This window comes from Stigmatopora argus, chromosome 17 (assembly GCF_051989625.1).
Source record: "Stigmatopora argus isolate UIUO_Sarg chromosome 17, RoL_Sarg_1.0, whole genome shotgun sequence".
Classification (NCBI taxonomy): Eukaryota; Metazoa; Chordata; class Actinopteri; order Syngnathiformes; family Syngnathidae; genus Stigmatopora; species Stigmatopora argus.
This window is the reverse complement of record NC_135403.1, coordinates 11,108,537-11,120,471: the sequence shown is the minus strand read 5'-3', so window position 1 is coordinate 11,120,471 and position 11,935 is coordinate 11,108,537. Positions and strand designations below refer to the sequence as shown.

The 11,935-nt window shown below is 38.6% G+C and overlaps 2 protein-coding genes across 9 annotated transcripts in view; one reads left to right on the top strand and one right to left on the bottom strand.

Annotated features, from left to right (window-relative positions):
* LOC144091525 (uncharacterized) overlaps positions 1-11,935 on the bottom strand; it is a 31,492-nt gene that overhangs the window by 2,236 nt on the left and 17,321 nt on the right. For 4 of the 8 annotated variants that reach the window (XR_013305743.1, XR_013305744.1, XR_013305740.1 and 1 more), the window contains 2 exons: positions 6,106-6,380; positions 27-87 (listed from right to left, as the gene is read on the bottom strand). Coding sequence is in view for 1 of the 8 variants with exons in the window: in XM_077623928.1 (XP_077480054.1) it covers positions 11,725-11,798 (74 nt within the window). In the remaining 7 variants the exon portion in view is untranslated. Of the gene's footprint in view, positions 1-26; positions 88-2,274; positions 2,637-5,649; positions 5,728-6,105; positions 6,381-11,309; positions 11,833-11,935 lie in introns of those variants that run through there. The other 4 variants (XR_013305742.1, XR_013305745.1, XR_013305746.1 and 1 more) reach the window with 4 other exon arrangements.
* en2a (engrailed homeobox 2a) lies at positions 7,649-11,452 on the top strand. The gene is made up of 2 exons (XM_077623924.1): positions 7,649-8,524; positions 9,359-11,452. The coding sequence occupies exons 1-2, from the start codon at positions 7,987-7,989 to the stop codon at positions 9,673-9,675; spliced, it is 855 nt and encodes a 284-aa protein (XP_077480050.1). The 5' UTR covers positions 7,649-7,986; the 3' UTR covers positions 9,676-11,452.

The window sequence follows — 11,935 nt, the reverse complement described above, 5'->3', positions numbered from 1 at the left end:
AATCACAAACAGTGACATCTAGTTACCTTTAGATGTCAGCAATGGTCCTCGGTTTGGTCTGGAACTGATCAGATGAACGGTCGCCGTCTAGTGGGAAGAAAGGGAATGACATGGTTAACTCATTGGCTGCCATTGACGGCGATAGGCATCTAATTCACGCCAAGCTCTCAAGGCACGGGGTCAAAACAACTCAGGTGCACCCAAGGTGAAAGGGGTACGAGGAGGGGGAGGTGGGGGGTGGTGGTCGTCTCTATTTTAGCCGTCGACGAACGATGCCACACAGGGAGAGGGCGGCTCGGGTGACCGCTTTACTGGCCGCGACCTCCGTGGAGGCACGCAAATAACACGCCAAAGGTCACGTTATTAGTCACATTTAACCACAGCACACGCAATTTAAAAAAATGTTTTATAAAAAGGCATTTAATTCAATTTTCAAGAGATTTAATAACGTGCATAATGGAGGGTTGGAAATAGGCATTAAAATGCGCACTTAAGAAGGACCTGCGACATTTTGTGGTTTAAATTGATTATGATTATAGATATTTTTATGATATTCTATGTTTATTTTAAAGGATGCTTGATGGATTTTTGTTTTGAAACTTTGGGGTGTTTTATACACATCTCTTGCTTGAGTCTTCATTACACGTTTTTTTATTGTTTACGTTTAAATGAGTGTTTCTGCTTAGTGCAAATTAATATTAACCGATTAATATAGAGTAGGAGGAAAAAAAACATTAAAAAGTGCAGATATAACTTGGACTTTAAATCCTTATTTTATTTATATGTGCACAATAATGAATAAAAGCTTTATTCTTTGTTTCATCTCATTGTGTTGTCAATACAAGAAAAACAGTTCATTTGGTTTTGGTCTGATAAAAGAAGACAACCAGAAAACATCCACTTTTAGAACGCCATTGTAATTTACATTTTAATTAATCTCACATGAATTAAATTCTATGTTTTTTTTCGCAAAGTGATAAGGCAATTTTACAAACAATTCGTTTTTGATGTACACCTTAACATCACCGTCGAAATCTGCCTGGCAACCAGATCTCAAATTTACCGTGAGTTGAATTTCAATTTAATTTCGTTATGTTAACCCATATTATTTTTATAGCCCCTCATTGCACCCTTTCTGGCCCCTTCTTTGGCCATATTGATAAACATATTGAGAAAAAACAGCTGAGGATTGCACTTTTGAAGCCCCTATGAATAACTCATCTAAATGAATGTGCTCGTTATTTAAGGAAAACGTGCCAAGTTTACGGGTGGAACAAGTGCTTTTTCACCTGCCGAAAAAGGGGACCAGGAAAAGGGGGACAGGTGCAGGAGGCATGTGGACTATCCCAAGCATGCCCCCCAACCCCCACATAGACCACCACCCATGCACGAGGGCCTGCAAAGGGCCACAGTGTATCGCTGCAGAGACAAATATTTTTTTATTACAAAAAACCTTCATATATATAATGTTTTGGAAGAAATAAATGAAATAAAATCAATGCTATTCACGAGCATTGGCCCTTTGAGTTCAAAATAATTGGACGTCGATCACCGTCAATGGCACTGAAATATAACCGTCCATTTTTGCATTTTTATGTCTTAATTTAGAAGGCAAAATGTTAGAGATATTATTATTCAGGAAAAAACGTTCATTTTTGTAGATTTGTTTTGCACTTTATTAATATATAGTATATAGGGGTATCAACTAAATGCTATCATTAAATTATTGTTTTGGTTTTTACTTTGAACTCAGTCTTTCCTCCTTTGGTTTCAACACATTTTTGTTCCTAATTGCAAGACTTATTGCAATTATATATACAGCACTTTAAACAGCAAATGCAATTTCCCTGCAGCATAATTTCATTTTCTTTTGAACCTTATGATATATAATTCATTAGTTCAACTTTAACTTGATTTAAAAATGTAAAAAAAGAAAAACACTGAACTAACATCAAGTTAAATGAAAGCATTGCACTTCCAACCACAAATTAAAATTGACACATTTTAACAGCAAACCTTTTTATATAGCTTTCCCATGATTCCCCAAAATATAATTAAACATTACTTTTTTTATAGTTTCTCATCTATTCACAGTTTTTGCTGATTGGCTGTCAGCTCTCATGTGGTTATACTGCAATCCCCCTAAAAATAATATTAAAAAACAAAAAATCCTTCTCAAAGTATCGACATGCCAACTTTATCTGATGTCTAAATACTTGGGCTTTTCCTTTAAAGAAACAAAAGAAGAATAAAAAGAGGAAGACAATCACTCACGGCCTTTTCAGGGGGGATTCGGGGGTCTTCGAACTTTTCAAACCCTGTGATCACTGTGCCGTGCAGACTAAATCTTCTTTATTTAAGTCACTTAAGTAGATGAGCACAAACAACAAATGCTTGCTATTAAGGCATAATTGGATCAAGCCTCTAATTGAATGCAGAGGGCGACACTAATAACGGCAAAATACGGACATTAACTCATAGCTTGCCTTTGACGGCTATAGACGTCCAACTTAATTGGGAGGGCAGCTTCTTCAAGGTCAAATAGATTGAACATAGATCTAATGGCAGACATTTTTTTTAATCATGTACTTTCATTAAGTATTACCAAATCTCAATCCGGATCATGATTAATAAAAGAAGACATGAAAATGATTAAATTCTATACATAATATCAATAACGTTTTTAGTTGTATTCTTTAACAATGTTTTTACAATATCCACTAAAACGTTTTGTAAGTTTTATTGGATGCAATTTTTTTTAAATACTGCATTTGTCAAAGCGTTTTATAATTTGCATGGAAAGCAACATTTTTAAAATTCTGTATGTGCAATTTTTATGATGATGACATACATATTTGCATGTGTAAATAGATATATATGCATAAATGTATCTATACACACATTTATACCAGTAAACATTCATAAAACAGGTTTAAATTGTTTATTTATTATGTATTGTTATCATTTATTGCTTATTAATTTATTTGTCCTTTAGTTTGTTGTTGTTATTTGTGCACTTTGTGGTTTAGCTTTAAATCTCATTATACTTGTACAATGACAATAAAAGCACTCAATCCAATTCAATTATTTATTTGTATTCATATTAATACCAGCTAAATGTTCAAAAAGTGTAGTATAATTTATTCTTTTTCATTGAACCGACACTTACAATATAACATATTACGGTCAAAGCAATAGTCGTAGATGTGTTTTTTTAACAACACAAATCCAATATTAACTTGATTATTTCTTTTCAAATCCTTTCTATAGAGAGATAACGTGTCTTAATGATAAAAACTCCAATTATCATTGCTCATTTGCAAGCCTTTCAATCAACGTGGCCCCCTCCCTTGTAATAATTGGACAATGATGGCTGCTGTGACCCCAAATGTCAAAACACTTCCGGGTTCGGACATGCACACAAAAACAAATCATACACCAGGGTCATCTATATAGAAAGAGGGGTGCTTTTTTGAGGGGGGGTTGTCTTTCACATTGTGTGAAAGGCACAGGAAGCAGCAGGATTTGGGGGGTGAAAGGGGTGGGGGGGCAACCCCTGCAATGGGGATATCTTACAGACCCTCCACCCCTGCGATGGTGGGGGGGGGGGGGGGGGGGCGCCCTGTGATCTGTGAGCTGGCACACATGACGGCGTCCATTCACAAATCTTGTGAGCGTCACCTTTTGTAGTGTACTAGCCTCACACACACATACGCACGCACGCACGCGCACAGTGGTGCTTGCGAAAGTGGGTTATGAGAGCTGGAGGACACTGCACATGCGCACTAGGTGTGATAGTATAGCAGAGAGCGAGTGGGGATGCATGCCAATTGGCTGCACCCAAAAATTATTGGACTGCACTTTTGGAAGAGCCAGCACATAGACATTTTCTGGATTTTTTTTTAGAGGGGTGGGGGGAGTATTTATTTTTTTGATATTATCAATTAGAAATGCTGACCATGTAAGTCATTCACTACCATTGACGGTGAGAGACGTCCAATCCATTTGAACTGGGAGTTGCATTTGAAATGAAATTGAAGGAGACAGGCAATGGCAGCCAATCATATTAAAGAGGGTAAATTGATTACCATAAGATAATTGGGCAAAAATGCTATATTTTATTGTAATTGTATTGGAATAAAAAAATGATGTGAATGTTGAGCAAAAAATGACTGTTATGCTATATTAGTTTAAATAGTCAAATTTTCTAGTCCAATTCAGTGATTTTGATTAGTTGCAGTTCAGTTGTATTTAACTTTTAAGTAAAATACAGGAATTAGAATTTTGAATAATTCATACAGGCACTATTTTTAATCAATATTATTTTGATACAAAGTTCTTTTTTTGAATTGTTCTATATTCAAGGGCTGTGTTAATTCAATAAAGTGTATAATGTTACTAGTGGTTTTAATGGTGGTCATGATGGTGAAATTGTACTATTATATAAATATACATAGAGGAAGAAAATCACTGTCAGTCTGTACGTATGTATTATTTCTCCTTTTGACTTTTCCTCATAAAAAGTAGACTTGAAAACATGAAAAGCTTACTGACATGACTAATAGACAGTAAAACTAGTCTGTAGTTTTTGCTTTCACAAGAATGGATGTTCAAATACTGCATTTATTTTGGTTTTTGTATTGCTTTTGACAATATTTCTGAAAAATAAAGGCGATGTCTTATTGTGGAAAAAAAACACATTTTTAAAGTTGGATTTTTAGTCTTTTATGAAGTGAACAAAAGATAATAGTAAAACAAATGTACATTTTTTGTGTGGGTTTCTACAGCAAATTGATAATATTTAGTTTTAAGGTCTGCGTTAGGTTTATTGGTGAGGATGAAACCATAACTGTTCCTATCATAAAAGATACAAGAATGAGGGCTAATAAAAATACATTTAAAAGTCTAGTTTGAGTTCTACATTTGACTATTCATGGGGAAAATACCATTAAAATGATATGTCATATATGACAAATATTTTTTATTAAAGGTAAAGATTTGAGTCTTACATCAGAATAGATTTGAATATTATAATAGAGAGGATTATATTAACAATTTAGTTTTAGTGACACTATAGGCCCATATTTTGTAATGGTGACATTTTTAAATCTAGTTTTCAGTTTTCCTATTATTTCCTAAAATGACACCAGATTGAGCAAAAACATAATTGAAACTCTAATTTTAAGATTTGACTTGGATTATCATTTGTAAAAGGCTAATTAAACTGAAAACTGAAACATTATTTTGTTTTGTGTTTTGATTTTGACTGTGCTTTCAAAAAATGAGTATTAAAAGGATGTTTCTTTAAGGTAAACAATAATTAAATATCTTGTGGGTGTTTATTTTTGCTGTTGATGTGATTTTACATTAAATTGGAAAAAAAAACACTCAAATCTAGGTTTCAGTCTTCAGATTCAATACATCAATCTATATTTCTACATTGACTAAAATGCATTTTTGTCCTAGTTAAAGGGTTTGCAGTTTTAATTTTCAGTTCATGTTAATTTTTGCACGTGAAACTGACACACATTGAAATGCTAAAATCTTACAACTGGATCCAAGTCTACTTTAGACTTTGAATGTTGACTTATTGTCTAAATGGCTTCAGATCCCCAAAGTTTTGAGCAGTATTGTTTTCCGTGATTGTACCTTCACGTGTGATTTCAAATCTTTTCCACTGTAGTTTTGAGTCTTGGGGTAAAAAAAACAGTATGTCACCAGATTGTTCTGAAATGAAAATAGATGACAGATGATGCAGGAAAAGAAGATTTTTTAACAGCCAATGCGTGTGTGTAAATATCGCAAAGGTCTTTTCCGTGGAAACAAGCCTAGTGTCTTGTGCCTCCATTGTGTGCTGCTCATTTAGCGCCTTCCTTCCACTCTCAGCGTGACAACAGTGTGTTCGTGTGTGTGCGTGCGCAATCAGAATTTAAATAGAGCTCGGAGGAGTGCTAGCATAGCACTATTTCACCTCATTTGGGAAACATCCAGTCTTTAAAATGCAACAATTTGTATGGTAAACACATCCACAGGTCCTAAAAGATCCATAGAAAAGACCCCTGGAATAGAAAGGGAAAAGTATAAATAAGCGGCTGGCTCACTCACCCTCCCGTGGTTGATATCTGCCCCCCCTAAAGTGTGCTCTCCCCTCGGTTCGGAAGATCCAGCGTCGGCCCCCCGCCCCGGGCGACTCAGTGCGAGCATGTGTCGTCCCCAGAGGAGGAAGAGGACGACTATGCAGAAAAAGTTGGTCAGGAAAAAGTTAGTCCCAAAAGTTTTGTCCTGGGTGGGGGCCTCCTCCCAGTTTGTCGGTGTGCATCAGTGGTTCCCCTTTTAAAAGGGATATGGACCACAGGCCAGCGTGGGAACACTTGGGGAGCCTTCAAAATAGCAGAAATAGTAGTTTAGAATGTGTGTCACACAAGAATAAAAATCCATTTTGATGTTAGACACGCTAGAAAAAATGATGACATTTCTCAAAAACTGTTATAGAAAGCATGCTTAAGAGTTCTGATCCAATTTTGTCGCTCGTATAAAAAAAATGATCATGCTGGCCGATGATTGAAGTAGTTTGTTGTTACAAAATCTGAATTATTTTATTTAATTTACAGAATTATGGTGTGTTTAGAAAAGATTGGGGATGACTGTTCATTTCGCTTCATGATATTTGCCCTTTTTATATGAAGAATTGATATTAAATTCAAACTATGGCTCCCGGGCTATATACGGTGTATATGGGAATGAAATCCAGACCAGTACAACTATTTGAAAACAACTGACATACAAATGCTTCAATATGATAATATTAAGCATTATTTCCATGTTGGTCTTTTTGTATTTGTAATAATCTAAAATCTAAGTGGCCCCAAGTAATATAATTCCAAATAAAAGTGACATCAGGAAGTATTGTAGTGTTTTTTTTTGTTTTTAAATACAGTAATAACAAAAAAACTATTTAAAAATGTTTTTTAAATGAAACATTCTTCATGTTTTGTTATGCTCTCTTGGCTTTTTAAATGTTGAAAGTCGGAACAAGTTGAAAGAATCCCTGCACAACCAGAGTTCAGTTATATTTCACTTTAACTTGACTTGACAGGGAAGTGATTTTCAAACATTTATTGATGTTGTTGTCAAATTTGTGTTGACGACTCACCCGTATGTTTTTTGGTTGAGTATTTTAACATGGACTCATTAATGTAATCATGATTTAGGTCGATTTTAGTTCACCTTCATGTTTAAGCAGATTCTCAAATCTTGATCTGTTCATAGTATCATAGTTTTTCTTTTTAATATTTGGCCTGCCAGTGACAGTGATGGACGTCCAATGATCTTTGAGGCTTAAAATATATTAGACGTCTATCGCTGTCAATAGCAACCTAAAAATAAATGCTCCACCTCTTTTAGAAAAAAATAATAATAATGCATGGCTCGTTTTAAATCAATTACTGGATAGAATCTCGCAGTGGATTTGGGGGTCTGAAAAAGGCGAGAAAGGGGGCGTGCGCGCAGAGGTAGCGAGCCCAGTTCACGTGGCCTGCCTCCTGCCTTCTCATTGGTCGCAGGCACGTGTCTGGGAGGACAGTGGGGAAACGTCACTCAAGGGGGGCTTCTTGTATGGAAAATAAGAAGCAAACTCCAGAGTGAGAGTATTAAGAGCATCACTTTTTTGCGAGCCTCTTTATTTAGTTTAGTTGAAGCCGTTCGCCTCCGCGGACGTCTTTAAATGTGCGCAAATGGCTCGGGCGCACTCTTAACGACTGCACCGGGGAGGGGGGGCTATTATGTCCAAAAAGTATGCTTTTCTTCGAGGACGCAACCGCGAGGCCGTGCGTGCTGCCCTCGAACATTTGGTAATTTGATTATTATTATTTTTTGGTTTTGGTTTTGTTTTCGTCAAAAAAATTCGCCCCCCCTCCACGAACTTGTGAGGGAGAGCGATAAAGGGGTTAAAACGTAAAGAGAGAGGGGGAGAAAAAGCGAGGCACGATGGACGACCACGAGCGCGGCAGCAGAGACGAGGCGGAGGAATCGAACAGAGCCATCCTACCCCTGCTGCAGGTGCAAGGCAACGCGCAGAACCCGCACCGGGTCACCAACTTCTTCATCGACAACATCCTCAGGCCCGATTTCGGACGCAAAAAGGACCAAGGAGCGAACCGCCAACACCAGCATCGCCGCGGGGAGAGCACTTTGTCCCCCCCGCCGCCTCCGCTGCCGCTGCCGCCGCCACCGCCTCCGCCGCCGCCGGAGAGCCTCGGCAGCCCGGCGGCGCCTCTGACCGAGCCGGTGGGCAGCGCGGTGCCCGCGGAAGGCACCTCCACGCCGCACGCGGTCAGCGGCGTCAAGAAGCCAGCCATAGCCGCCGAGGAGCCCCTGAAAGCCCGCGGAGAGAGCGGAGACCAGTGCCTAAGCTCGGACTCGGACAGTTCTCAAGCCAGCTCGAACGCAACACCGGGCCAGCAGCCCGGCATGCTGTGGCCCGCCTGGGTGTACTGCACCCGCTACTCGGACAGACCCTCTTCAGGTGGGTCGTCATCGAACCCCGAACACACCCGAAAGCCGACTTCGACTCGTGGGTTCGGGCCCCGTGTTTACATTTGCGATTACTATACAACCCCGCAAAATATCAAGACAGCATTGCAAATTCAAATATTAAAAAAACCGCTCTGATAATACTAATATTAATTCATGTAATTCAAAAACATTTTTTGCACACTATTGCAAAATAACGGGATCGAGATAGATTTTTGCACAAGTTGCAGGCATTTGATCGTTTTTTTTTAAATCATCAAAACTTGCGCCTAACAAACTTTAGACGCGTCAGCAAAAAAACAAATTGTATACGAGAGTCGTGGATGGATCAAATCAAACGGAGTACAACTTGTTCTCATGCATTATGTAGGTGGAGGAGGCAACTAGTACTACGAGTTGTAGAGTTTGTGCGTGTGTGTGTGTTGTGTGTGTGTGTGTGTGTGTGAGAGAGAGCGAATGTGTGTGTGTGTGTGTGCTGACAGGCATGCATCGATGTGTGTGTTGCATTTAAAATTAAGCATTGCGCCTGATGCCTATGCAGGACTTTTTACATTACTATAATACCACATTATGACATTAAGTAACAACCTTTACATTTACGATCATAATTTCATAGCAAAATGAAATGGACCACAGATTAGAGCAATTATACATATGCATAACATAATCCACACAATTTTAATTATTGAAACCGAAACGAATCTGATATTCTTTCTAATTAATTCAGCGTGTGGACACGCAAGGATGAGCCAATCATTTTCAAGTTGAACATCATCACTAGATGTTGATATCATTAATAAATAGCGGAGCATTTCCACGGTTGCAGGTCCGAGATCCCGCAAACCAAAGAAGAAGAGCACCAGCAAGGAAGACAAGCGACCGCGCACGGCCTTCACCGCCGAGCAGCTGCAGAGACTCAAAACCGAGTTCCAGACCAACCGTTACCTGACCGAGCAGCGGCGCCAGAACCTGGCGCAGGAGCTGGGTCTAAACGAGTCCCAGATCAAGATCTGGTTCCAAAACAAGCGGGCCAAGATCAAGAAGGCCAACGGGAGCAAGAACGCGCTAGCGCTGCATCTAATGGCGCAAGGCCTGTACAACCACGCCACCGTCACAAAGGACGACAAATCCGACAGCGACTGAACAAAACCCCCACTTGGTTTTTTTTTATTTCATCTTTTTCTTTTTCTTTTTAAATCTATCCTATCACACAGAAATATACAGAGTATAGTGAGTGACGCCAGATCACATGACCCCACTATAGGAATATTATGATGCAATAATATCACCCAACAAAAAGGGCCAGTTTAACTCATTGACTATACGAATGATGGCGATAGTCGTCCAATCCAATTTGATTCAGAAGCTAGCATTCGCTGCTAGCCTCTCCCAGTCGAAAAGGATTGCACGCCTATCGCTGTCAATGGTTATAATGAGTTTAAGAGAGAATATACCAGCATAGTCTGCAATATCACGTCTATACAAGATGCTGTATAAAGTTGTCACTGTCTGTTCCCGCCCCGCCCAAAGCAGGAGCTTCTAATTAATCAATTATGAATGCCATCCAATATACAGTATACATATATATGATATAATGATTGTCATTTTTACATCTGGCACTTCTATCACAGAAGAAACAAGTCCAAAGAATGTTTTTTTTGTCTGTTGTTGTTCCTGCTGCATCAAGGCTACTGTGAATTGAAATCACTGCTAACTAACACCATTTTGTTTTGAAATCATGTATAGAGATGAAGAGAGAGAGAGTTTTATGGCATTATTTTCTAACATGTTGCTTCTATGTGAGTGTGAGTGTTTTAATTTGAAATAGCAATATCAATCACTGCTGTATTAAATGAATGACTGCTGCCTATAGTGACCGTGTAGCATTCGACCACAAGCACTCATGCAGCTTGTGACCTTGTTAAATCTTTGCCAGTATTTGAGACATCCATTTGTGACTGTATTAAAAAAGGACTTCACATGTGTATTTATATAGATTTTATTGAAGGAAAAAAAAAACAAAAAAAAACAAATCTATCCAATGACCAGTGTTGCTTTAGAGTAGGTTTCTGAGGTGTTTACACTGCTTGTTTATCTTGCAATAACTTTTTTTTTGTGAATGGAAAATGTGTCTACGAGGCCTTTTGCATGAACGCTGCAATTTGTTGTACTTGGGGGGCAAACAACTGTGTTTATTAATGGACGGAGCTAATGTGACCGAGCTAAGGCTGTATTCATGTATCAGGGCGCACGGGAACCTTATGCCTATATCAGGGGCCAGGAAATATAAAATCGGACAAATTTTTACGTGTGATTATATATTATCAACATTTTGGGGGGCTTTTTATAATGCTATTTGTTTGTAAAATTGCTCTCGGGGTCTGAGGACGACCCACGGGCCGCAGGTTCCCGACCCCTGCCGTACGCCAAATTTATTTTTGTTTGCCTTTCAGTGTTTTTCTGTTGTGCATCTGCAAAAAAAGTGTGTGTGAATTAAAAAAAACAACAACAAAAGATATGATGATGATCCACCAAACTGAAACACACTTTGCCTTAAAAAGTCCCCACGTGGACTTTTTCGTGAAACAGAACTGTGCCGAATCAGATAAGCAGTATTACTTAAAAAAAAACAATAAAAAAAAACAAATGCAGACTATTCAAGCTGAATGCCTTTTTACAAACACTGCTGGTATACGACATCCTGAATTTACTCATCAGCGTAGAGCTATCTATCTATATATATATGAACAATGTTTAAATAAAACGACAGCACAGAGTTGTAGAATCCAATGCTATTTTTTATTTTATGTTGGATGCTATCCTTTGGTGAAGACAACAAACTCAAAGTGTACATAATTTGTATCATGTATTAATTGTGTACTTAACTGCCTCCTGGAAATTGCAAAACAGAAAATAAACCTCGAAGATTATGGACAAAAAAAATTAAAAAATACTACTTTGTTCTTTTTGTACAAGCCAGAAGCTTACGTTCATGTTTAATGCCGGGGAAAAAAACATCATAACAAAAAGGTTTACATTTTGAATGGCAAAATTAATCCTCCTTTCCACGCAAACACCCACTCGGCAGATGAAAACATAGGCCAAAGCAGCCAAACATTATGCAAGAGAAAGCCTTGAACAATCCCCAGCCGTGTCCCCCGCCCCAACGACAACAATGGCCTATCTGCATTTTCATACTTGAACCGCTAGTCTTTGTTTGTGCGGCCGCTTGTCCTGTCTTCGCCACGGTCGGTCTTCCTCACACGCTGTTGGAAAACGGGGAAGAAAAAAAAAAAAAAACTTCCATCCAGGCAAAAGGAGTGGAAGGACGGAAAAGAGAGACGGAAAGAGAGAGAGAGAGAAATGAAGGTCAAAGCCTGTCATGGCTGCAGGTGGCTGGTTT

Excerpts from the sequence above, each read along its gene's own strand:
- en2a (XM_077623924.1), top strand. The coding sequence starts at position 7,987 with ATGGACGACCACGAGCGCGGCAGCAGAGACGAGGCGGAGGAATCGAAC. Across the intron at positions 8,525-9,358 it reads CTCGGACAGACCCTCTTCAG|GTCCGAGATCCCGCAAACCA; the intron begins GTGGGTCGTCAT and ends CCACGGTTGCAG.